At 38.6% G+C, this 26,225-nt stretch overlaps 2 protein-coding genes across 6 annotated transcripts in view; one reads left to right on the forward strand and one right to left on the reverse strand.

Annotated features, from left to right (window-relative positions):
* Positions 1–9: 9 nt before the first annotated feature.
* LOC117526046 lies at positions 10–16,739 on the forward strand. Of its 2 annotated transcripts, none has more exons than XM_034188034.1 (6): positions 10–83; positions 4,667–4,820; positions 5,320–5,439; positions 8,710–9,334; positions 13,768–13,970; positions 14,856–16,739. In XM_034188034.1, exons 2-5 carry the CDS (start codon positions 4,674–4,676, stop codon positions 13,968–13,970), a joined length of 1,095 nt encoding a protein of 364 aa, XP_034043925.1. In that variant the 5' UTR covers positions 10–83; positions 4,667–4,673; the 3' UTR covers positions 14,856–16,739. The 2 variants fall into 2 exon arrangements, with proteins under 2 accessions (XP_034043925.1, XP_034043926.1); XM_034188035.1 differs by having other exon boundaries at positions 13,768–13,965; positions 14,851–16,739.
* The window catches only part of LOC117526042 (dynein heavy chain 6, axonemal-like), a 39,947-nt gene continuing 29,530 nt past the window's right edge, over positions 15,809–26,225 (reverse strand). For 3 of the 4 annotated variants that reach the window (XM_034188028.1, XM_034188029.1, XM_034188031.1), the window contains 13 exons: positions 25,882–26,002; positions 23,480–23,631; positions 22,441–22,593; positions 21,922–22,179; positions 21,554–21,676; positions 21,229–21,342; positions 20,994–21,137; positions 20,683–20,838; positions 19,694–19,744; positions 18,188–18,280; positions 17,955–18,074; positions 16,616–16,796; positions 15,809–16,520 (listed from right to left, as the gene is read on the reverse strand). In XM_034188028.1, coding sequence (XP_034043919.1) covers positions 16,432–16,520; positions 16,616–16,796; positions 17,955–18,074; positions 18,188–18,280; positions 19,694–19,744; positions 20,683–20,838; positions 20,994–21,137; positions 21,229–21,342; positions 21,554–21,676; positions 21,922–22,179; positions 22,441–22,593; positions 23,480–23,631; positions 25,882–26,002 — 1,755 coding nt within the window. In that variant the 3' untranslated portion in view covers positions 15,809–16,431. The remainder of the gene's footprint in view (positions 16,521–16,615; positions 16,797–17,954; positions 18,075–18,187; positions 18,281–19,693; positions 19,745–20,682; positions 20,839–20,993; positions 21,138–21,228; positions 21,343–21,553; positions 21,677–21,921; positions 22,180–22,440; positions 22,594–23,479; positions 23,632–25,881; positions 26,003–26,225) is intronic. The other variant, XM_034188030.1, reaches the window with a different exon arrangement.

Consider the following 26,225-nt stretch of genomic DNA (forward strand, 5'->3'; position numbering starts at 1 on the left):
GTTGATAAATATGAACTATGGAGCGATAACCGAAATAAGAACAACGGAGACACAAACGCAACTCGTTTTTGATTCGTTTTATGGTATTTATTTTATTAAAATACGTATTCTGACGCATGAAACATTGCGCATTGTGCACAGTTGGTGTTTTTATTAAATTCTATTTGTTTTCGTGTATTTAGAATTTTGATTGAAGTAGCTGAGTGGTCTGTTCGTGCTGCACAGTGTTGTAATAATAGTTTAATACAATCTTGTTAAAGACAACGGTGATCGCAAAGGTTTACTTTCAGTTTGGATAGGAACAAGAAACAAAATGACGTGATATCACATGACCTTTAGTCATGTGCACCGAACAGCTACAGTCACTTGCCCAGTTCCGGATCACTGCTGTAGTTTTTGCGCCGCCGTTTCCCGTAATCAGCACGAATAAGCTAATACTTGGTACCAATGGAAAGATTGATGTTTTGTCTACAAACGACCACCAGCTCGACCGGATCCAGCCGTCCTTGTGATCAGCAGAGGAATCAAAACATCCCGATGTCTGCGGTGTGCGCGCTTTTTCTGACTCACTCAATCCTGCAAGTTTGAAAGTAACGATCTTTAAAACGTAGCAAAGGTGAGTAAGCCATTCGGTGTTTTTGCTTCTAGAGTGGAAAAATACTTACTTACTTGGGTAGAAAATGTCAGTGTGTTATGTCTTGCTGTTTAAGTTTATTTAACTTTTTTATATTATTGCTTAAATATTTATTTGAATATTGTATTTCTTATCATGTTTAAAGTGGTGTTATAATTACAAGACAGTTTGTTAACTTTTTTATATTATGGCTTAAATATTTATTTGAATATTGTATTTCTTATCATGTTTAAAGTGGTGTTATAATTACAAGACAGTTCGTTAACTTTTTTATATTATTGCTTAAATATTTATTTGAATATTGTATTTCTTATCATGTTTAAAGTGGTGTTATAATTACAAGACAGTTTGTTAACTTTTTTATATTATGGCTTAAATATTTATTTGAATATTGTATTTCTTATCATGTTTAAAGTGGTGTTATAATTACAAGACAGTTCGTTAACTTTTTATATTATTGCTTAAATATTTATTTGAATATTGTATTTCTTATCATGTTTAAAGTGGTGTTATAATTACAAGACAGTTCGTTAACTTTTTTATATTATTGCTTAAATATTTATTTGAATATTGTATTTCTTATCATGTTTAAAGTGGTGTTATAATTACAAGACAGTTTGTTAACTTTTTATATTATTGCTTAAATGTTTTAATTTTTTTGCATATCCTGTTTAAAGTGGTGTTTCAAATAAGATAAACAGGTTATACATTTAGGTTTCTTAGGTAATTGCTCAAATCTTTTAATACTGCAGTTGACATTGAGTGTGTGTGTGTGTATGTGTGTGTGTGTGCGAGCGAGCCACTTCTGAAGACATGTAAGTTAGGGGAATTGGTGATTTAATTGACTGTACCCAGGTGTGTGTGTGTGTGAATGTGCTGGTTGTCTTTATGTGGTCCTATGGTACACTGACGTTGGTACCCAATGCCAGTGTACCGTAGGGTGAGGCCTACGACTTGCTCCATGACTGCTGGGATAAGCTTCAGCCCCCTTGTGACCCTTGAGTGGAGTAAGTGGGTATAGAAAATGAATGAATATGATTGTGTTTAGAATGGCGTTTTATACAATAAATACTTTATTACCTTAATTTCATTAAATTGCTGGAATTTATTTTAATGCTGTTGTTGTGTTATTTATGTTCTGGGTATGCATAGTGTTTAAATCACAATTAAGTTTATTTGCTTAAATTATATTGCTAAAATATTTATTTTAATATTGTCTTTGAATATCATAGTGTTGTAGTTTTTTAAAGTGTTTATATTCCTTATATAGTACAGTTAGTGAGTTTTTCTTTGTATTTGGCAAAATAACTAATTATAGCTAATTGTAGCAAATTTGTTTCACTATTTAGGGAAAATATTCAAATTACACTGAGTGGGAAATGGCACAAAATTTGGGGGGTATTTTGGGAGTATATTCACAATGCAGATACTAATAGGTAATAGATAATAATAATAATAATAATAATAATGCCGCAAATTTCAAGAGGGCTCCAGCACTTTTGGCTTGGACCCATATATAATAAAACTGCAATACATATAGAAAATAAAACAGTTTAATATAGGAGTATTCATTTATTGGCAGCATGTGGCTTTGTGGTTACGGCTGTTACCTCACAGCCAGAAGGCTGTGGGATTGATTCCCAAATATGTAATAATCATGCTGTCTAATCAGCATCTTGATCTGCCAGCACACCTGTGAGGTGGGATGGATGATCTTGAGAGAAATGGGTCTTTTGTGCATATAGAAAATGTTTTAAATGTTAAGTTCAGTTCATGAAAACAGCAAAAACAAAAGTGTTACATTTATATTTTTGTTCAGTGTATGCAGAAAATATATTTAACACACACTTCCAAAAATAGACGTTCTTTTCACTTTTGTGTTGTGTGTAATTTTTTTTATCATAACAATAATAATAGTTTTCATCATACTAATAATTATGATGATGATGATCAGGATACTCTGAATAAATTAATATATTATACAGACATAATACATATACAGACAATAGGAATGGACGCTAATTTCAACAGGGTCCTCAAACGTTCCACAGTGATTCAAGCTGCATATTCATTTATAACGTCAATCAATGAATAAAAGTAAAATCATTTAATAAATAAACACTAAAACAAACACCATCGTGTGATGAAACGTCATAAAATAAACATGATAATATCAGACGCTTCGTTCCTACTGAACAAAAGCAGCCAATTAGTGCTCGTAAATATGAACATATTCTGTTCACTTGACATAAAATAAGGATCATATTGATTTGTGTACATTTTTTGTCTGCGGAAACTGTGTATCTGTGCTGTTAAATGTGAGTTTAAAGGCGGCTTGCGGATCACTGAAGCAGCAGCCTCGTGTCTGTAGTTGTGAGCCATGTGGACTTTGGGGATCATCTCAAAATCACAAATGGGCATGAATGTGGGGGCTTTTACTTTTAATTCGGGAGAAATCTCACCTCCACACTTCATTTTTTGCTCGTAAAAACGTATAACGGCACCTTTTGAAACTAAGTAAATTCTCATTTAATAAGTATAATTTTATGTTCAGAACACATTCTCGGGCACAGTGTGTATCATTCTGCATTAGAAGGGCTCCAGCCAGATGCCAGGAATGAACCCAAAGTGACACAGAGTTTCGTGATCCGAAACCGGCAAAAGTGATCCATTTCTGGCAAATGCTTGCGTCACACATAATGCGGCTTCACACTTTAAGTAGAAGCGCTACTCCACCCAGACTTTTTCAGCTAAATAATATCCAAATACCCAATACAACAATACACGATTAAAGGATATTCAGTTGCATTATGGCTCCGTATAGCGGGACTTTAAAAAAGGTGATCCGGAACTGGGCAACCGTTTGTATAGTCTGTGTCTGAAGCAGTGTTTGGCTCATATTCATACTATATCTAAATACTTTAATAATGAATTAGTCAACAGAAAACTAGTCATCTATAATTATTTTCCCAGTTAACAGATACAGTTATGTTATCACCCATGGCTTATCTGTCTGTCTCTCTGTCCATGATACTTCAAAAAGTAGAGGAAAAACTCTGACATTTGATGGAGAGATGGTTCTTGGGATAAGGAAGGTTAGTGGTTAGTGGTCCTCCCTCCCATCCAGGAGTTTGTGAGTTCGCACCCGAGTGTGGAACGCAGGGGTTAAACAGGGGTTAGTCATTTTTTCTATAAAGTACAAACCTACCTCAGCCAGGTATTACATGTGTCTCTGTTTGACCTGGTTCAGCTGAGGGTAACTTCAGTATTGAGGCATCTACATACTGGATCACACTCAAGAAAATGCGATCATCTGCAAAGTCAAGGTCACTGAATAAGTCAATGCACCCAAGTCATGGGACCCAGTGAACCTTAACGACATCCAGTCCATAGGCAGTGAAAAGACTATGGTCTAGGTCTAGAATACTTCCTTGCTGGAAACCAAAGTATTACGCTTCTCCTTAAGTAGGTTTTTGTTTGTTACTTTCTTTGCGTGTTACTTTCTCAGTATTTCAAGAATCAACCCGATGACAAAGCTCTGTGTGCATGCTATGCAGACCTGTAAACCCAAATAAATGTAATTTAGTTAGGTGTAGGCACTTATTAAGCCAATGGCCATGCCTGGTTAAACTTGCTCTACTACTTCAGCAATAAAGATAAATAAATAAATATTACATAAGAATTTTTTGTGGTGTTCGGCTTCCATAGTGGTGTGAAGTAATAATAATGATAACAATCATAATAATAAAACAGTTGGAAACTGAATTAAAATAAAAAAGGTTTAAGATTAATAACATATGATATATGATAATAACAGCTGTAATTTTATTTATACGTATGTTGATGATATGCATGTAAGTGTGTGACTACATAAAAGTAATCATGAAAAAATGTTGGATGTTCTTCCATCCCAATTTTTTTGCCACAGTATCTGAATCAGGGTTTTGGAATGTACTTTTGGAAAAGATTTGGGTAATTCTGTCAGCTATGATTAGTGCTAAAATGGGATGGGGGTGGCTATGTTAATTTTAGGTTGACCATGGTTCAGTGGCAGCTCGGCACTCTGGAGCATCTGATGAAGTCTGGGTTTGGTTGTCCTTTTCCACGACATGGCCTCCAGCTCCTGTTTTGGTTTGCTAACAACTGTGTGACCTGTAAACTGGATGCATCTGTGATGGTTGTGAAGGTAAGATTAGATGATTTAAAACAGGTAGAATTAGATGTGATTCATATAGCTCACTGAGCAACTTACACAACTAGTAAAAGGCTCGTAAATACATGGATTAATGTCATACTATTCCTAGAACAGCCATGCAGGAATATGACAACAGTTTGTAACTTTAAATGTGATGTTTCAGGTGCAAGTCCATCAATCTGCCAGATGGTGGTGCTTGAAGCCCAGACAGACACAGCTACACCTCTGAGTGTTTCTGTGCAGTTTTGATGAAGTTGTTATAGTAAATATACACTTTGCTAATAGAAATTATTTTATGTTAACATTGGCTGAGTGGCTGTTCAGCTGTAACTTATAGTCAGAGTACACTGACATAGCATAATGGCTGTGTTATATATTACAAGACACAGAAAGTCTCATGATGCTGAAGCAATATATGGAGGTTTTCTGATGTAAGGACAATGAAACAAAACAAACAAATATGTGGAATGATGGAAATGTGTTGCCACAGCTGGTGTCAGACTGTCAACCAGAGCTAGGCGTCTTTGGGTTCCACCGATTTGGCAACGCAGAGGCGCTTCTGCCTGTCCTAAGCAGAACCAAAAAGAAGAAGACAAAGAGAGAGGGACAGGTTTGTGAATGCTACCTTTCTATTTTTGTTGAGCCCTTTGTCACTCCTCCTTTCTCATCTCCCAACCATCTCATGTTATCTTCCATTCCATGTCTCACTCTTTGATCATTCACAAACGAGCTGCTTTTCTTTAAAAGCATTTTTAACTAAAGGGCCAGGAGGGAATTAAAATAAAGAGTAATTCTGTTGGTAAAATCAAACAAACTGCAGTACACTTTTTGTAATTAAAAAAAAAGCTATTTATAATGCTGCTAACAAACAAGCACGTTATTATCTGAGAGGTCAAACTGAAACAAATACCCAAACCGTCTGCCCGGTGGTGAAGTATATATGTATATATGTTTATCTGAAATGGGACAATGGATATTAATGTACATAGTTACATGTAAATATGTCAGATTATAGCAAGATGCTAATTTACATCCGTAGTCCCAGTAACATAGAAACAGACTAAGACCACACAACATACCAAAATAAATTAATCATGACAGAAAAACAATTAAAACAGAATACACATACAAATATTTCCAATTCAAATTAACAATAATTGATAGATAATAAGTAGTTGAGAGATGGAGGAACCAAAAGAGTTTCATGATGGGTGTTGAGGTGTAAAAGTACTGTATTAAAGTGACAAGTGCTAAGTGCAAAGTGCTTCAGTGCCTGATTGTAAATGCACATTGCAGTACTAGGTTGTATTGCATGATGCCCAATACACTTTGCACATGCACAAGTGTAAATATTGCACAGGGTGTCATACACAAGTTTATTGTGTAAAGACTACTAAAACATTTAATAAAATAAAATACACAAGGGTATTGTTTACATATAACTGAAGAAGAAACTCAAATGGTGCCTCCACAGTTGAATTGTGTTTTAGGCTACGGATGTGAAGTGGCACAAGTGTAATTGCTAGTTTCCATCCGATGTTACACCTTGTGCTGATGCGTCTTGTTTTAAAAATGAGGTGTAGTTGAGCGTGAATTTGGTGCATTATTATTACAAGAAGGCCTTTACACCTCATACCAACAAAAGACATGTATGAAGTCCAGTGCTGTCTGGTGCTATGCAAAGAGTGCAACACTCAGATCTGCATACATAAGGGGTTCGCAACGTATGTACAACAGGCTTACTTGCACATATCGACACCATGTCACCTGTAAAAGTGTATTAGGACGATGGTGCATTACTACCACCATAGAGCGCAATAAACACAACGGGAAGAGGGAGAAAAAACACTCATATGAGCTCAGTAAGCACTTACTGTTTGAATTTGTTTTTTATCTGTTTTATTATGCTGTTTTAATTGTGTATTATATTATGGGTAATGTGCAATATGCTGATGAATTTTCCATAGGCATGCAAGCAGTGTACTGTTTATTGTTGTATTTACTGATTTTTTGAGACAGAAATGTTTGTAGAGCAGTTGAAGTCCAAGACAAATTTTCCCTTGGGGACAATAAAGTGTATCGTATCGTATTGTATCAGTGTCTCTCTCTCTCATGGGAAAATACAAAACCTCACCTCGCTGCAGGTTTCACCCAAGGGAGTTTGGTGGCCACTCTCCACTGTACAAGAATGGCACTAAATCCTTTCACTTCTACCCACTGTTTCAATACTACACCACTGTTCACTTAGTTCAGTCTAGTTTAAAGGGAAGGACAGGTGCCACTTTGATTGGACCAGCCTGGAGAGGTGGACATGTGCTCTGGAGAGAAGGGGAATGAAAGACAGTAGGAGCAAGATTGAGTACATGCATGTGAATGGGAAGGAGCCCAGTGGAATAGTGCAGTTACAAGGAGTAGAGGTGATGAAGATACAGTAGATGAGTTTAAATACTTGGAGTAATGGAGAATTTGGGAGAGAGAATGCAGGCGGGGTGGCACGAGTGGAGAAAGGTGGCAGGAAAGATTTGTGATAGGCTATTTGCAAGAGTGAAAATGGAAATTTTACAAGACTATAGTGAGTGATATTGTATGGCTTAGAAGCAGTGGCACTAACAAAAAGGCAGGAGGCAAAGGTGGAGGTGGCAGAGCTGAAGATGTTGTGATTTTCTTTGGGAGTGATGAGGATGGACAGGAATGAACATATAAGAGTACGATGGTTTGGAGACAAAAGCAGAAAGTGAGACTAAGACGGTTTGGACATGTGCAGAGGAGGGATCCAGGGTATTAAAAAGTATTTGGTCCCTTAGTATTTCACACGTGTTAATTTATGCCATTTCAAATACAAAAAGTAATTCATACTGCTGCTCAATATAAAAATTTCTAAAAAATAACCTCCTTAAACTCAAACTCAAAGCAAATCTGTACAACTTGATACAAATTAAAAAATATATATATATAAGCCAAGATGATGGCTTGCATATGTAATGGTCCCTGTAAATCATCAGTTTTAATGCCAGTTTCCTTCGCACAAGTCAGGGGATGGATGAACGTTTCCAAGTCCCTGAATGTGTCTTGAACTTTATTTAGATCAGTTATAAATAAATACAAACAATATGATACTCTATGGTAAATCTATGTGGAGTAGACAGTTCTCAAGAATTGAGTAACCATGCAAGAAGGAGAAGAGTGAGGAAAACCACCAAGACACCCGGTCAACCCAGAAGAAGTTATCGGCTTCAGTGCACGTTTTGCATTTTCCATCACCAGTCATACAGCTTCACAATGAAGTGTTGTAGAGGAGGATTTTATTTAAAAGACCTGAAGGTTCAGCTACAATTTGCCAGAAGGTACATCTGAAATGCAAGATGTACCTATATAGATGTACCGATATACAAGATGTGCAAGCCTAGATTTGAACTGTTTTGGTGAAAGAAAATCCTTCTTTGCTCCACTCCACTACGAAGCTGCAAAATGCAGCATGGTCAGCAGCTGGCAGATTACAGAACTTCAGACCTGTTCCTCTCTTAAGGTGTATATCTTATTTTCAGCTTCAGCAAGCTGTAACTTCTGTTATTATTTAGATTACAAAAGACTTCTGCCATTAATTGAATAAAGATTACTGATAATCTTTGGAAAGAAATAAGCAAAAATCCTTTCATTTCTGGTAATGGACCCAGAAAATAAATGCAAGAAAATAAAAGTTGCTGAACTTTATTAGTGGGTCAATTTGTAAATACGGATCAAAATAAAAACAAATTTTCTGGATGAGGGTGTATCTGTATTTTATCAAAGGTTTAGTGAGACTGCTTTTAGTACTTGATATGGCAACACTTAAAATTGTGATATAATTTCTCCCCCGTTCCTCCATTTTTCCTTTTCCCAGGTCGAATATTATGAAGTTGGCAACCTGAACACACAAACTTACCCAGATTCGGCCAACCTGCCGACATATGTGAGAGAACAGTACGAGTTGAATGTTTACAGCAGCAAATGCAATACGGACCGACTCATAATCCGTTACCAGGTGAGAACCAAGGTGGTGGAGACCATGTATGTCACTGAGCATGATGCCAACAACTCTGGTGGGTTTAGTTTTGACAAGACTTATGAAATCAGCCCTGAACTGATCGAAGCGCTGCAGAGCTCACAACTAGATATCACCACCTTTCTCACCCAGATGGGTTACTATGGAGATATAGAGATGGCTTACGAGAGCGAGCAGATAAACTGGCCAGAACGTTCAGCTCAGCAAATGCTACAGGCCTACCATGGAGCTTCAGCGAGCATGGGCCAGATGGAGGCCCTGTTCTCACAAATCTTCAACCAGAAAATAGACACTGAACCTGTCAACTATGACCAACACATTCCCTACAATTTCAACCTACCCTCACCCAACAGTCACTTTGTGGTTGACAGTAGCACAAAGCAGTCTGCCCGCACGAAGTCCAATAAGAAACAAAAAGCTCTGGTGAAAAGCTATTGGGTGTCTTCATGGAATCAGCCTAAAGGTGAAGTCATCTACTGTATTTCTACATTCTATTTCCTTTGCACTTCTACATTTAAAGGCACAGATAACTATGCAAAATTTGCATTACATGATTAAAACATGGAATTTGGTCCACTTATAGCCAAAGGCATTCCAAAAAAAAAAAGATACTGGGCCATCACAAATTTTTAATATTCCTCATGGTAGTCATGTTTCAAAATGGCCACCGGTGACAACTGTTTTGAAGCCAATGTTGTTATCAACAATTGCTAAGATAGATATATACAGTATAAAGCAAGTCAAATCAAATCAGATCAGTTTTATTTATATAGCGCCAAATCACAACAAACAGTTGCCCCAAGGCGCTTTATATTGTAAGGCAAAGCCATACAATAATTACGGAAAAACCCCAACGGTCAAAATGACCCCCTGTGAGCAAGCACTTGGCGACAGTGGGAAGGAAAAACTCCCTTTTAACAGGAAGAAACCTCCAGCAGAACCAGGCTCAGGGAGGGGCAGTCTTCTGCTGGGACTGGTTGGGGCTGAGGGAGAGAACCAGGAAAAAGACATGCTGTGGAGGGGAGCAGAGATCAATCACTAATAATTAAATGCAGAGTGGTGCATACAGAGCAAAAAGAGAAAGAAACACTCAGTGCATCATGGGAACCCCCCAGCAGTCTAAGTCTATAGCAGCATAACTAAGGGATGGTTCAGGGTCACCTGATCCAGCCCTAACTATAAGCTTTAGCAAAAAGAAAAGTTTTAAGCCTAATCTTAAAAGTAGAGAGGGTGTCTGTCTCCCTGATCCGAATTGGGAGCTGGTTCCACAGGAGAGGAACCTGAAAGCTGAAGGCTCTGCCGCCCATTCTACTCTTAAAAACCCTAGGAACTACAAGTAAGCCTGCAGTCTGAGAGCGAAGCGCTCTATTAGGGTGATATGGTACTATGAGGTCCCTAAGATAAGATGGGACCTGATTATTCAAAACTTTATAAGTAAGAAGAAGAATTTTAAATTCTATTCTAGAATTAACAGGAAGCCAATGAGGAGAGGCCAATATGGGTGAAATATGCTCTCTCCTTCTAGTCCCCGTCAGTACTCTAGCTGCAGCATTTTGAATTAACTGAAGGCTTTTCAGGGAACTTTTAGGACAACCTGATAATAATGAATTACAGTAGTCCAGCCTAGAGGAAATAAATGCATGAATTAGTTTTTCAGCATCACTCTGAGACAAGACCTTTCTAATTTTAGAGATATTGCGCAAATGCAAAAAAGCAGTCCTACATATTTGCTTAATATGCGCATTGAAGGACATATCCTGATCAAAAATGACTCCAAGATTTCTCACAGTATTACTAGAGATCAGGGTAATGCCATCCAGAGTAAGGATCTGGTTAGACACCATGTTTCTAAGATTTGTGAGGCCAAGTACAATAACTTCAGTTTTATCTGAGTTTAAAAGCAGGAAATTAGAGGTCATCCATGTCTTTATGTCTGTAAGACAATCCTGCAGTTTAGCTAATTGGTGTGTGTGCAGTGCCTTTAATACCTATGACATGCTCTAATCTCTGTAATAAAATTTTATGGTCAACAGTATCAAAAGCAGCACTGAGGTCTAACAGGACAAGCACAGAGATGAGTCCACTGTCTGAGGTCAAAAGAAGATCATTTGTAACCTTCACTAATGCTGTTTCTGTACTATGATGAATTCTAAAACCTGACTGAAACTCTTCAAATAGACCATTCCTCTGCAGATGATCAGTTAGCTGTTTTACAACTACCCTTTCAAGAATTTTTGAGAGAAAAGGAAGGTTGGAGATTGGCCTATAATTAGCTAAGATAGCTGGGTCAAGTGATGGCTTTTTAAGTAATGGTTTAATTACTGCCACCTTAAAAGCCTGTGGTACATAGACAACTAATAAAGATAGATTGATCATATTTAAGATCGAAGCATTAATTAATGGTAGGGCTTCCTTGAGCAGCCTGGTAGGAATGGGGTCTAGTAGACATGTTGATGGTTTGGAGGAAGTAACTAATGAAAATAACTCAGACAGAACAATCGGAGAGAAAGAGTCTAACCAAATACCGGCATCACTGAAAGCAGCCAAAGATAACGATATGTCTTTGGGATGGTTATGAGTAATTTTTTCTCTAATAGTTAAAATTTTATTAGCAAAGAAAGTCATGAAGTCATTACTAGTTAAAGTTAAAGGAATACTCGGCTCAATAGAGCTCTGACTCTTTGTCAGCCTGGCTACAGTGCTGAAAAGAAACCTGGGGTTGTTCTTATTTTCTTCAATTAGTGATGAGTAGTAAGATGTCCTAGCTTTACGGAGGGCTTTTTTATAGAGCAACAGACTCTTTTTCCAGGCTAAGTGAAGATCTTCTAAATTAGTGAGACGCCATTTCCTCTCCAACTTACGGGTTATCTGCTTTAAGCTGCGAGTTTGAGTTATACCACGGAGTCAGACACTTCTGATTTAAGGCTCTCTTTTTCAGAGTAGCTACAGCATCCAAAGTTGTCTTCAATGAGGATGTAAAACTATTGACGAGATACTCTATCTCACTTACAGAGTTTAGGTAGCTACTCTGCACTGTGTTGGTATATGGCATTAGAGAACATAAAGAAGGAATCATATCCTTAAACCTAGTTACAGCGCTTTCTGAAAGACTTCTAGTGTAATGAAACTTATTCCCCACTGCTGGGTAGTCCATCAGAGTAAATGTAAATGTTATTAAGAAATGATCAGACAGAAGGGAGTTTTCAGGGAATACTGTTAAGTCTTCAGTTTCCATACCATAAGTCAGAACAAGATCTAAGATATGATTAAAGTGGTGGGTGGATTCATTTACATTTTGAGCAAAGCCAATTGAGTCTAATAATAGATTAAATGCAGTGTTGAGGCTGTCATTCTCAGCATCTGTGTGGATGTTAAAATCGCCCACTATAATTATCTTATCTGAGCTAAGCACTAAGTCAGACAAAAGGTCTGAAAATTCACAGAAACTCACAGTAACGACCAGGTGGACGATAGATAATAACAAATAAAACTGGTTTTTGGGACTTCCAATTTGGATGGACAAGACTAAGAGTCAAGCTTTCAAATGAATTAAAGCTTTGTCTGGGTTTTTGATTAATTAATAAACTGGAGTGGAAGATTGCTGATAATCCTCCGCCTCGGCCCGTGCTATGAGCGTTCTGGCAGTTAGTGTGACTCGGGGGTGTTGACTCATTTAAACTAACATATTCATCCTGCTGTAACCAGGTTTCTGTAAGGCAGAATAAATCAATATGTTGATCAATTATTATATCATTTACTAACAGGGACCTAGAAGAGAGAGACCTAATGTTTAATAGACCGCATTTAACTGTTTTAGTCTGTGGTGCAGTTGAAGGTGCTATATTATTTCTTTTTGAATTTTTATGCTTAAATAGATTTTTGCTGGTTATTGGTGGTCTGGGAGCAGGCACCGTCTCTACGGGGATGGGGTAATGAGGGGAAAAGCAAGGAGAAAGATGTTTCTGAGGAGGCACAATGAGCAGTCAATCTCTCCAAGAAAAGCTGCCCAAGAGGAGCATGATAAAACAGCAGCGTACCAAACAGGTCACATGTAGGATCAGATACTGTTGTCCATGCCCAAACTACCTTCACTGTATATATGGGGCTGGTCAAAGACATGAGGGTTAGTATGAACCCTTCTGGACATACCTACCAAATGCAGGGCAGTCCAGCCATGAACTTGTCTTTTGCAAATGTGAAAAGGGCTGTTATTTTCACTCAGGGTCACCACAGCAGATCCAAGGTGGATCTGCATGTTGAATTGGCACAGTTTACGCCGGATGCCCTTCCTGACAAAACTCCACGTTACATGGAGAACTGTGGCAGAGGTGGGGTTTGAACAGGGAACCTTTCACACTAAAACCAAGCACACTAACCACTTGGCTATCACTATTACTGTTAGGTAGTACAAGTGTCAAAAGTTCTGACGTTCCTAATTCAAATTCTGCATGACAAAAATGTATGACTTGACACCTAGATCATCTGTATCAGCCTAACTAAGCAATTTTATTGCAATTACAATGTTCACATAAGTCATGGTGGCCATCTTGAATTTATACTCACTTGAATGTATTAGCCAAATGGCAAATTCCCAGAACTATGTATGATATATAAATTCAACTAAATATGTCCCAAATATCAATATATTATGCATTATATCCATTGCTGATAATTGACCTGAAAACAGCTGTCATTGGCAGACATGGGTGGAATATTGAGAATTCATGATGGCTTGATATCCAGTTTTTTGGAAAACCTTTGGCTATATACGTGTACCAAATTCTATGCTTTTATCACAAAATGCCCAATTGTTATGGAAATTTTAGCTAAGCTGCACAACTAATTGACAGACTAATTTTCAGCACAGCTTGACCTCTCTTGATTTTCTACCTCCAGGATCTGGCGAAGAAGCCAAGAAATGGACAGAACGTACCTTCGTCAAAGTTCTCCTCAGTGCTGGAGCCCTCTATCTGGCAATCAAATGTTTCAGTTGGCTTAAAAGTTCCTGGAAGATGTTGTGGAGTGAAGGTCACACAATAACTCCACCCTTCACTCAAGTTCATCGAAATACACCTATTATGTTGGATTATGTGTATTAAGCTGTGTTTACACATAATGGCAAGTCACGAATGCCACAAAGTATACATTCTTGGCCGCTGATCACGAATGTGATGATTCTGGGCAGAGGCATCAAGTGTCCTCAGAATTGCTGCAACCTGTTACCACGCGTTGTGATTAATGGAATGTGTTGCTGGAGAATTATCAGGAACCATTACGCATGGTCAAGAATAATGTTCCGCGCTGTTGCGCACGATTGTTACGTTCTGTCACATTGTGAATGAGGCGAATTGTTTCCACGCACACAGCATATTCATCCAACCGTCAGTTGCTGAACAATTCAGATCGCTCCAGTTTGCTCCTCAAAATCCACAGCAGAAGAACTTTGTGACTGCATGCTTAGTTGGGCTTTGTGCCATGGAGTGGCGCAGAGAGAGGGGGCGGAGAGAGCCAGATCTGTGGCTCCATGCGGCTCTCATCATCAGGCACATGCAGCAGGTGGAACACCTGCAGGAGTGCGCTGAGGAGCACTGAAACGAAAATTTTAGCCGACTTGGCGTCACTGTCCTTCTTCAGCATACTGCAGCAATGAAACAATGCGGTGCAGCAGGGTTTAATTGTGCGCACGTCAGAGAAGAACGCTGTCATGCTCTATTAAGGATCACCACTAATCAAGACTGATCAACACACTCAGTTGCAACCTCCATGACATGAGGTGAAAGGAGGGTGGTGCGTGACATTTGTAGAAGATTTTTTGACAGCCAAAAACATGCTCCACTAAAATCACGAATATCACGCACCAACACGCACTATTAAGAAACCTATTCAGATACATTAAGTCACATTAAGAATGTCAGGAATGTGCCAAGAATGATGCAAATATGACATTCGTAATGCATCTTGCCTATGTGTAAACACAGCATTAAATCTTAGAATGTGGACTTTTAAAACTGTTGTACAGTCAAATTTTATGCCGGATGCCTTTTCACATTACACGGAGAATGGGCACACGTTTGTGAACTGGGAACTTTGTTTTGAAAGGAAGTACACTGACCATTGACCACTTAAGCATCATGCTGCCTGAAATGATTATATAGTGAGTTCCAAGTATTCTTTACATTTATATATGCCACCTTAGATAGGGGTACATAACATACATGTATAATTTGCACTGGAAATTATCTGGAGTGATGTCAGGCAAACTCAGAGCTTTGGCATAGGTTCATGCAGAAAGCATGCTATGCTGTTTTAAATATTTCACCAAACATGAATGTGGTGGAACTCTAATGAAGAAAACTACAATATTTCAGAATATGAAAATGGCAGCACGGTGCTTAGTGGTTAGCACTGTTGCCTCACAGTAAGAAGGTAATGGGTTCAATTCCCACCTGTGGCCTTCTGTGTGGAGTTTGTATGTTCTCCCCGTGTTTGCGTAGGTTTCTTCTGGGTGGTCTGGTCTCCTCCCCAAAAGAGGTCTCAATCTCAATGGGACTAACCTGGCTAAATTCATTCAAAATGAATGAAAACACATTCAACCCGACAAAATCAGACAATGGAATGTTGCCATTGTTTGCCAGCTAAACACACTTGTTCAACATATAGATGAGAATAAATATGAAACTGTGACTTCATAAACGTAGTCATGGGAGAAAACACATTTTATCTTCTTTGTGCACTTTCTCTCTCTCTCTCTCTCTCTCTCTCTATATATTTTATTCTTTTGGCTGTTACCATTTTACCCAAAGTTACCAGAGTGGATGCAGTACTGATCTGAATGTAGACTTGCCGGAAAGTTGCCCTATAGTAGATGGACAAAAAGACTGGGACACAGGTGGGCCTTGTGTCCCTAGAATTTCTTGCTGAGAGGCAAAGATGCTACCACTGTTCAACCACGCCACCTTTACCATCCACTCTATAGTCAATTTAATTACAGCATGACAATCAAGATGCAAAATGTCACACACACCAGGCTACAAAAACATTAAATGTGGTCACTTTTTTGTATTTAAGTTTCAGAAAACAGTTAACAGATTTATACAAAGCAAAAAAAAAAAAATCACAAAAAAGTAGCAAAATTGATATCCATTTACAAAACTGAAATAATGTTTATATTTAAAACACATTGAAGCTTTCATGGATGGAAAATAAGAGTATTTCTAGATATAATTAAAAATTGTAACTTTTTTAAAACCTACATTGGCCCAGCTATCATTTAGAACAATATGTTTAGCCAAAGGGTGGCAGCAAAGGTTATAGAATCTGATCTGCCCGACAACCCACATAAACATGCACTGTTGAGGGAAAAATAGCTTCTCTATGAATATGTATTGATGCACATATTCAATTTGAAAACTATATCAGCTAATTATCATATCTCTATTTAAGAGTGTTAAAGTAAAGTGCCTGGTTAGAAAACGAAGAGCGTGTACTCATCTGACAGAATACTCAACCAGCCTGGAGCAAGCTGGCAAGTTGGAAAGTCAAAACCTACAGAGATGAAACTTATGATGTCTGGGACTCCAGATGAGCTTGCACCCCCTTCTGTATTTGGTTCAAAAGAACATTGTTTTCCTGAAAGCTCTGCAACAGACCTGTTTTTAGGGGGGAAAATAAGGCTTGTAAGATTTCAGAACATGTGTTTGTATGAATGAGTGTGTTTATTGATTTATGTTGTGTCGCCACGTACCAGGATGTTTGACTGTTCGAAGGGCATTGGGCATCTTATTGACATTTGCCATGATCTCTTTCCAGGACCTATCAACCTTAAGGAACATTTTGTACTCATCAAACAGGTGTTGCATAATGTCAAAGGACGAGAATGTACTTTGTAGTTTTAACCAGTTCTTCTGGCATTTAAGCCACTCTTCCTGAAAAAGGTTAAAAAAAATAAATAAGAGTTTTAGGGGAAAGGAGCAAAAAAAAAAAAAAATAAAAAAAAATTAATAATAATAATAATAAAGGAAGGCAAGGGACTGATGCATAGCCAACATGAGGGGAGACATGACAATTCATTTTGCTATTTGTTTATTTTTTTTTGTTAGTATGGCCAAAGCAGATGGCCATCACAGTGAATTGGGTCTGCTTGAGGTTTCTTCCTATCATCCAAAAAATGGTTGAGGGAGTTTTTCTTTCCACTGACACCAATATGGTTGCTCATGGGGTGAGTAAGGCTTAAACTTTATTCTTCTGTCATGGATTGGGGCAACTTATGTCATCATTTAGTGGTGCATAACTAAACAGAATTTAACTGAATGGGGAGTGGTGGTGGTGGTGGTGGTGGTGGGGGGGGGGGGGGGGGGGGGGTGATTTCACTATTTTTGTAGGGTTGATTTTTTTTTTCTGCAAAGGCTTTGAATAAAAAGCGAGTAAAGATTCGTCAACATTTTTGAAACATCATACAGTTGTAGCCTGTGGTTTACTGTTTTAATAGCCACTATAGAGAAAGTTACCGTGCAACATTCAAGGCGCAAGTGTCATTTTACTTGTCAAGGTGCCTCAACTTTGTATTCATGATCATGACTGACTAAAGATGGCAGCATCTCTGTGGCAACATAAAAAGGGTTTATTTGTTTAGCAGCAATCACTGGTTTGGCCAACACACAGTACAGCGGGAAAGTCAAAGTAGCTCAGTACAGATATGAGAGAGAAAATAGTAAATTTACATGAGCCACAAGTGTCTTTTGGAGTAATTTATAAAGAAGTGCAGATTCCATGATCATCAGTTCAAATAACTATATGCAAGTACTAGTAATTGGTTGGTGAACCAGTTCTGCTAAGAAGAGTGATCATGTATCAAACCACAATTCTACTAGAAGCTTGGTGATGGTTACCATAAGCATCTGGTCAAGGAGAAATCTGGTAAGGGACATTCAACCATGTATTAGGCGAGGTATATGTATAATTTTAAGCCTGTGTTCATTACAAAAAGCCCAGAATAAATTGAAATTTGTTCACAAAATTCTGGTGTTATTTTCCTAAAAAAAAAAAAAAAAGATACGTGCAGATGATTTACATGCAGCCTTTACCAGTGTGTCACGAAAGTGGGACAGTCGGAGGCCCAATTTATCCACCCTAGGCTTGAAGAAGCCTACATACTTGGAAGACGCCGCTGTGGACACTTTGCCAATGCTGTCATCCAGAAGTACCTTCACAGTATGTAAATAAAACACACACACAATTAAATAAGTGTGTTTTATTATTTATTTTTGCAAATAACTGACAGTGCATGTGTGTCTGTGTGTCTAAAAGCTGCTACAACCTGGATGCTGTCAGTGGGCCCCAAGATAAAGACATCTCTGGAATCACTGTGAGGCAGCACAGTGAATTCTACTGTCTTCCACGAGTCCTCTACCTGCATATCAGATGTTAAAATTCAAGAATTAATTGTATTCTAACACACCTCTATGTGTTCCCTAGTTTGTGGGTGCAAAAGGTATTTATAGCTCTATATATGTGTACAGAACTGTGCTGAACCCAAATACTATGATGAGTTAATTTATTTAGTCTGGGCATCTCTGGCCAAGGTATATGACATCTCTGCCTATGGCTGCAGCTACATTTGTAAGATGTGCTTGCAGGGATAATACTCCCCAGTACTTGCCCATTGCTGACAGTGGAGGAGGGACTACAGCAACAATCAAGTTCTACTCATAGAGCCACATAAAAGAACCAAAGGGTGAGGTCCATATACCATGTGTGTTTGACAAATGTGCCACCATAAGCAGCCATCTACCATCAACAAATCAGACAAGATGTGCTCACAAACAATGTATAAACCAAGGTAATAAATTAATAACAGTCAATACAAATGCACTTGAAAATATATAAAAAAGCATATTTATTACATTTTATTGACAATTTAGGGACAGAATCTTCTGGGACTACTTTGAGCTGGAGTCACTAACCAGCACTATGTGTAGTAGAAGCTTAACAGCATTCAGTGAGTTAAAATAACTCTGTGCATGAAAAATTTTGCAAACTGTCTTGCGTACGTCAACTGACAAATGAAAAAAGTGGATTTTGACTAATCAGGCAAAATGTAAAAGACTCAAAATAATACATTGTTTCTGTAGCTCTGTTTACATCATAGACTGTAAATATACTGGACAAAGCCTGCGTGACATCACCCATTGGTTTTCTATGGTGACCCAGAACAGCCGAAATAAAGCCTGTGTCTGGGTTATGTTGTGCGTGGCGCCATGTTCACAGGAGCTAAACGATGAGCTCACTAATGCAAAAAGGGGGTGGAGCACAGGTGGCGAAAGATGCCTGAACATGCCACTCTCCTATGGGAAAGTGTTTTGGAGTCTGTTTTAGAGCCAGCCTCAAGCGGTCAGTTGAGGAACTGCACTTCCACATAGGCTTCACACATGACAAGCTATTATCACGATTAGCGATGCTCCTGGTCACGCTGCTGCACTCTCTTTCTTTTCACCAGTTCTCTGGTTAAACCAGCTGTAACAAGAACAGCTAAAAGGCATTTCAACAGCAGCACAGAAGCTCATAAACACCATAGAGCCACATAAATAAATGCACTCCCTGTAGTACAACGGTAAACAGGTAAAACAACCGGATGAGTCAGATTCAACATTGCGAAATGTTGTGCTGGTTACACCGACTCCCTGCAAGATATCCCATGTGGTGATGGAGGCACTACCTCATTGGTGGCATATGGTCATGGGAGGAGTCTCTCTAGCAGTTTATTTATTTGACTCTATGATACAACTCAACACATGGACATAAAAAAGTGCCCATATTCACTCACCTTTTTAATAACCATTTCCACTGAAGCTTCTCCTGATGCCTGTGCTGACACCTAAAAGTTCAAGGATTGTGTTAGTGCTGTTTATCCAGGTCAATTTTAAAGGGGGGGTAATACTGACTAGGAGTTTGCATGTTCTCACCGCAGTACAGACAATGAATGAAGGAATAATTCTGACTAGTGTCTTGTGTTCTGTTCTATAGCTCTAACCTTGTACTACACTTTGAGGACAAATAAGAAAAATAGGATTAGGTTAGGATAATTTTGCAGTGTCTTATTAAGAGTAGACCATAAGATACATTCCAGTGTTTTTATTCACATTACCTGACATCAATTAAGTATGACGTACCACTGTTCTGAAATGTGCTCGAAAGACTGCCTGGCAACAAGGCTTTGGTAAGGAAATGTGTTTTCATCCTGAACAGAAGTCTTGAAGACCAGTACACCCTTTTACTAGAAATTGATTAATTCAAACCTGCTGCTTGAAAGAACATTATCACATTACAATCTGCCAAACTCCCGACACAGACAGAGAAATATCCAGTCAAATCTAGGAGCATGTGCTGTTGCCATGTATCCATCACACCACAGAACTGACCTGGGTCCTGGATGGCAACCTCCCAGGCAGACAACCAGTTTGTCCCCACTTCCTGAAAGTGACCATCTATTCCTTTGGCTTTCTCCAGCCTGCTGGAGTCTTCAACACCGAGACACCTCAGCTGATGTCTCAGGTAGCTTTAAGCTACAAATTTAGTATGCATGGAATGTTATAGACTTCTTCAAGTAGGCAATTCTATTAATTCATTTTTCTGTCACAGTTATTTTGGGGTTTCAGTAGTAGACCCAAACGAGTGTTCTCTGCTCCCATTCAAAAGGATATAGTGTCATCCTTTTCATTTTTCCCATTTTGATAAATGTTCAAATAAAAACGCATGCTCTTGAAAGCATTCAGCATGTCTGCAGCGTATCTATATTATATACATATGCATTACCTCCTGTATCTGTGAGCAATAGGAGATGATGTCATGCTCCTCTAAAACTGCTAAACTGAGCTTCTCAGCAGATAGTGAGGTCCCCAGTACTGTCTCCAGAATCTCCCAGTGTCTTGATTTCATACATGGATTACATAGATCAGTGATCACAGGCAGCTGAAAGAAAACATGAGCATTATTTAGACATAACGGCAAAAACTCAGAAACTATAAGATAAATTATATTTTTCTCTGTACAGATATATTGTGTAGTGGTATTGTGTCATAAAAACAACTAGTTACACAACATCAGTTCTAACAGAGTATTTTTACCCTCTCCTTCATGAATTCCACTTTATCCTTCAGACAGGATAGCACATTGTTGTTTGGCATGAATTTCTGCATCTGTGCCACAGACACTGTGAAGTTCTCAATTTGGGTCTTGAGCTGCTCAAGGTCTAGTTGTTTAAGTGGGCTCTGGTGGTGGGTGAAGGACAGACACATCAAACTTAGGAAGAGCAGCTCACATCGTGTGTTTATTTCAGTACATTTCAAACCAAAGCTCCACCTGTGTCCATTCATTTTGTAAAGAGCTAAATTTCTCCAAAGAATCCCACAGCAGTTGCTTCAGCCTGACCTCTTCACTCAAACATTCCAGCAATGGAAACTCAGCCTCCTCCATCTGGTGTCATCAGATAAGAGACACAACAATTTTATTTTCGGTTGGATTACAGGTAGGTCAGTTTCTTTGTTGATTCGGTCCATTTAAAATATGTTTTTCTGAGTTATTGTAGTATTTTACTATTTCTCCAACACAACAGACTGTGCCATTGGTATTACATGCCCAATGAATGTCAAAGAAACAGCTGATGTGCATTCAAGGTTTACAGGACCTTTAGGTATTTCTGGTGGGATGCGTAGACAGAAGCCTGGGCCTGAACCTCATCTACGGAAATCTGGATATCTCCCAGCAGCACACGCACTTCGACAGGATCGGTTTGGATATCAAGGATTTGCTGATTGGAAACATGAAATTTGACAAAGCAAATAATGTAAAATATATATGTTCAATCCAAATTGAATTATAGAAATAGACAACCAAATTTAGTAGTTTAAAAAAAAAATGCATGAACATGTCAAATGTGCATGTGGGTTTAACATGTCAGATCTAGGAGTATGTGCTGGTGCTGTTACCAGTGCAGGGAAAATACAATTTGTAATCCTCTATGAGTCTCTATAAATCTATAGCTTCAGTGCTTACCTTCATGTCTGATTTTTGCAGGATCTCATTTATCTTTTGGTTCAAAATTTTCATGTCCTTCCGCAAGGAAGTGCAAAACCTTTTTTTATTCTGGGTGCAGTATGCAGCTGCGCTTGATTGGAGGATAACTAATGACCCAAAGGCAGATTCTAAGCCAGTGAAAACTACAACATCTTCAGGTGGTGTGGGAACTGAAAACATGTTCATGAACTCATACAGTTCACATACTGTCTTTTGCTGCTCCTCTAGCGCCTGGACCTGTCCAGAAGAAAAGACAGTAGTACTGTATGAACTGAGCGTAGTGCAAAAGTAGAAAATGAGTAAATCTAGAAAGTAATGATAATGTATGACAGAAAACAGGAATTCAACAACTCTGATAATGTACGAATTTGTTATTTATTTCTGCAGTTTGTCAGATTTATATATATTCATTGTTACTTGGATAATCAATGCATTGTAGCATATTCCCTTTCGTTCAACTAGCTATTGTACAAAGATTATGTAAAATAGATTAATTACCTCGTCAAAAACCACATCCAGGTATTTCAAAAAGTCAACATATTCGGTTATATTTGAGGGTCTAAACTCTAATTTAAACTGGGTTTCACACGCCTTGGCATAGACAGCATCCAGTTTCTTCTTAGCCAGTTTGGTGAGCACCTTTTTAATAGCCTGAAATGAAGAAGTAGGAGCAACACAATATGGGTTTTAAAACACTGCTGTCCAAAAATACAATTTCTTTCGGACCCTGTTGTACCTTGAAAACACCCCCTGAAAATGACCAGATTTGACTGAATTGCAAATTATACATATACTTCCTAGCTACAGTATTTAAATTGTAAAGTGTCTTGTGAAACATATTTAAACAACAAAATAACAATTTATTGAGCAAATACAATAAGGTACCCAATAATAACTGGAATTGGCTAATAAAGGGTAATATAATGTAGCTGCTTATACTCGTATCTATTTTGTATCAAGCATCACATGGTCAAGTTTGCAAAGTCTGACTCCATTATGTGCTTTATATAATTTCTGCAATTTTTTTTAAACAAATGATCGATTGCCCAATCATCAATGTTTTGTGTTTCTTCGTTCACTTACACACTTGAAGGCCTGTCCTGAATATATTGCCGGTCTCTCACCCATGGACCTTGTGGCCATATTGCAAAGACCGCAGACAGGATACATGGGTGTGATTTGCAGAACAGCAACGAGTCCCAATAAAGACTTCTGCTTATGTTTACATCTAAAATGATCCACTGCAGTTCTACATTTTGATTCCATTGGGGCAGGGTTAGGGTTAGGGTTAATCAAGCGCTTGTGTAAAAATTCTGGTATTGTGAAGGTACTAAACAAATAACCATATTTGTCTATAAGGTAAATGAGAAACTGATTATGCACAATACGACCCCTTTAAAGTTACAAAACCTTGTGAGATTTAAAGGTTTGTGTCTGGAAATGCACAGAATAAAGTGATCTTTCAAAGAACTTTCAAAGTTGCCAGTACTGTTCCTCTGAAAATGTGCATACATTTTAAATATAAGCAAGGTCTAACCTCCAAAACATGTAGCACTGAAGCCAAAAGTTTCTCTTTGAACTGTGTTGTGTCCACAAGCAGTAAGCCAAGACATCTCTTCTGCTGGATTGCTAAAATCTCTTCATACTGATTGTGGTATAACTCCAAAGCTTTTGTTAAGAAAGACACATCTGTGACATAAAACACAATACATCAATTTAAAAATACATAACTTATATAATATGTACGAGGTCTGTCCAAAAAGTATCTGACCTTTTTATTTTTTGCAAAAACCATATGGATTTGAATCACGTGATTGCATCAGCCAAGCTTGAACCTTCGTGCGCATGCGTGAGTTTTTTCACGCCTGTCGGTTGCGTCATTCTCCTGTGAGCACGATGCGAGGAGTTCCTCCGCTCCTCTTTCCATGACAAAAACTCCTGTAACAGTGGAATGTGCCGTTCATTTCTAAACTGGACGCTGTCTTGATCCGGTATGTCATCTGACTAGCACAGGAATTGCAGAAGACGTGGACATCAGCACTTTTTCGGCACATTGAGACAGACGTGCGGAGGAATTCCGCGCATCGCGGCGGAGCCGCATGGCGCAAAGCAACGCCGTGATGAAGCCTCACAGGACGTTGGGGCATGTCCAGCTCATGCACAATTTCTCGGATACTCACACGACTGAAAAGCAACCGGAAGTCGTCTGAAAGCCATCCTGTGAGACCAACACGGAGGTGGTTTTGTCCCGCGCCATGAGCGGCACGGTGGTGCAATCCTCCGCTTCTCTTTCCATGAAAAAAACTCCTGTAACAGTAGAATGTGCTGAAAAAATGCTGATGTCCACACCTTCTGCCCTTCTTTGTGAAAGTCACACGACGTCCCGGATCAACAAAGCCTTCACGTTGGAAATGATCTGGTTGTTTCAGTGGGGTGTCAGCCTGTCGATCGGCGCTCGGAGCGCTCCGCGCTCTCAGACGCTGTAGGCGGTCTTTAAACCGGCTGGAGCACTCCTTAATCTGTGTAATCCCCATAAAATCATGGCTGAAAGCCATCTAAATTTTCCGAATGGTGTCCAGCTGGAGGTCTCTCACAGTTTCTGGAAAAATTTGATGCAGCAAAGCTCCAAATCGTTCAGACATTTATTCGCAATAAAAATCCGACGAGAGGGGTGGACCACTGCTCACACAAAGCCTGCTCACAGGCGAATGACGCAACCGACAGGTGTGAAAAAACTCATGCATGCGCACGAAGGTTCAAGCTTGGCTGATGCAATCACACGTGATTCAAATCCATATGGTTTTTGCAAAAAATAAAAAGGTCCGATACTTTTTGGACAGACCTCGTATTCTACATCACGCATGTTTAATTACTATGTTTTTCTGTTTGTTAACAGCAAACAGCTTGTAAATGCACATCAAATTTCAGATGCAACTAAAAATGTCCCTTTGAATTATTTTAAAAATATAGTCGTATCATATCATGATAAATAAATTTAAAAAATACACATGATGAGAGGGAAACAGTAAAGTAAGTAGAAGTTGAACAACACGTGAGAATCTGTGTTCATTTTTACAGCATATTTAGTCACAATCATCTTAAATGTCATTTAGTATCAGTCATAATTTAGTCATATGTATTGTTTTAGTTTTACTTTAGTCTACAGTGGATTTAATTGACTAAAATCTTAGTCAAAGAAAACAAACAATTCAGATGACTAAATTATGACTGAAACTAAATGACAGTTTGGTCAAGGTAATGACTAAGTATGTTGTCAAATTTAAGTATTGAGAAGTCAGAGTATCTGGGATTGTGATTGTCCTGGATGAAGATTCAGATCCAGGCTATCAATGACTTCCTGGACTCTTCCAACAAAAGTGTATCCATATGCAGTGAAAAGTGTTAAACCTATCGAGAGATTCACTTATCTCAGCAGTTACATTTAGTTCTCTGAGTCCTCTGCCTTTGAGAACAGGAAAATCCTGGTAAGAGTTTATGGAGTCATGAAGTTCCTGGACAAAGGTGTCTGGTAATGCTGATTCTGTCTTACTTTATGGCTGTGAGACTTCATTGCTAACCAGTGACCTAAAGCAATTACTGGATACTTTCGGTACCAGGTCTCTTCTAGGGATCCTTGAATATATGTGCCAAATGAACAGTGACTTATGGAGATTCAGACGTGTACCACTTACATTGTCATGGAACATCATATCATTTTTACTAGCTGCACACGATGGTAAGTAAATGTGTCACCTGGCTGTGGACGATACGTAGAGTTATTTTGAAGAGGTGAGGATGGACTGGTTGCCTGTTTGACTTGTTGCGGTTCCGCGGTGTGGTGGACGAAGCGATATGCAATGCCAGCACATGCTCTCAGACATGCCCTGTGATGACCATGTCTCAAAAATAATGATACTTATTTTGACGATAGTACATCACCTTGATCATGTTGCTGCAGTGCATCCAGATCCTGACTCTCATTCTCCTTATAAAACAGTTGAAAATGCTCAAGTGAGTTTAGGTACACGTTTGCTGAGGCAAAGGCAAGCTGGAATAAATCCTGAAGAGAAAAACCAAGTTAAGCCTAAGCTTATAATTCAGAATCACAGTATAACATGAGTACAAGTTTGGACCAGCAAAGAACCCATGTAGCTGATATCAACAGGTCATGTGATTAATCCTGTTCGTCAGTATTTTTGACTTTTTTTTCCTCAAATGACACACAGGTTTTTATCAAACGTTTCCTTCCTGGTCCTTGATCTTAGTTTTGCTTGGATGTATGT

The sequence above is a fragment of the Thalassophryne amazonica genome, chromosome 15, assembly GCF_902500255.1.
Source record: "Thalassophryne amazonica chromosome 15, fThaAma1.1, whole genome shotgun sequence".
In the NCBI taxonomy this organism is placed as follows: Eukaryota; Metazoa; Chordata; class Actinopteri; order Batrachoidiformes; family Batrachoididae; genus Thalassophryne; species Thalassophryne amazonica.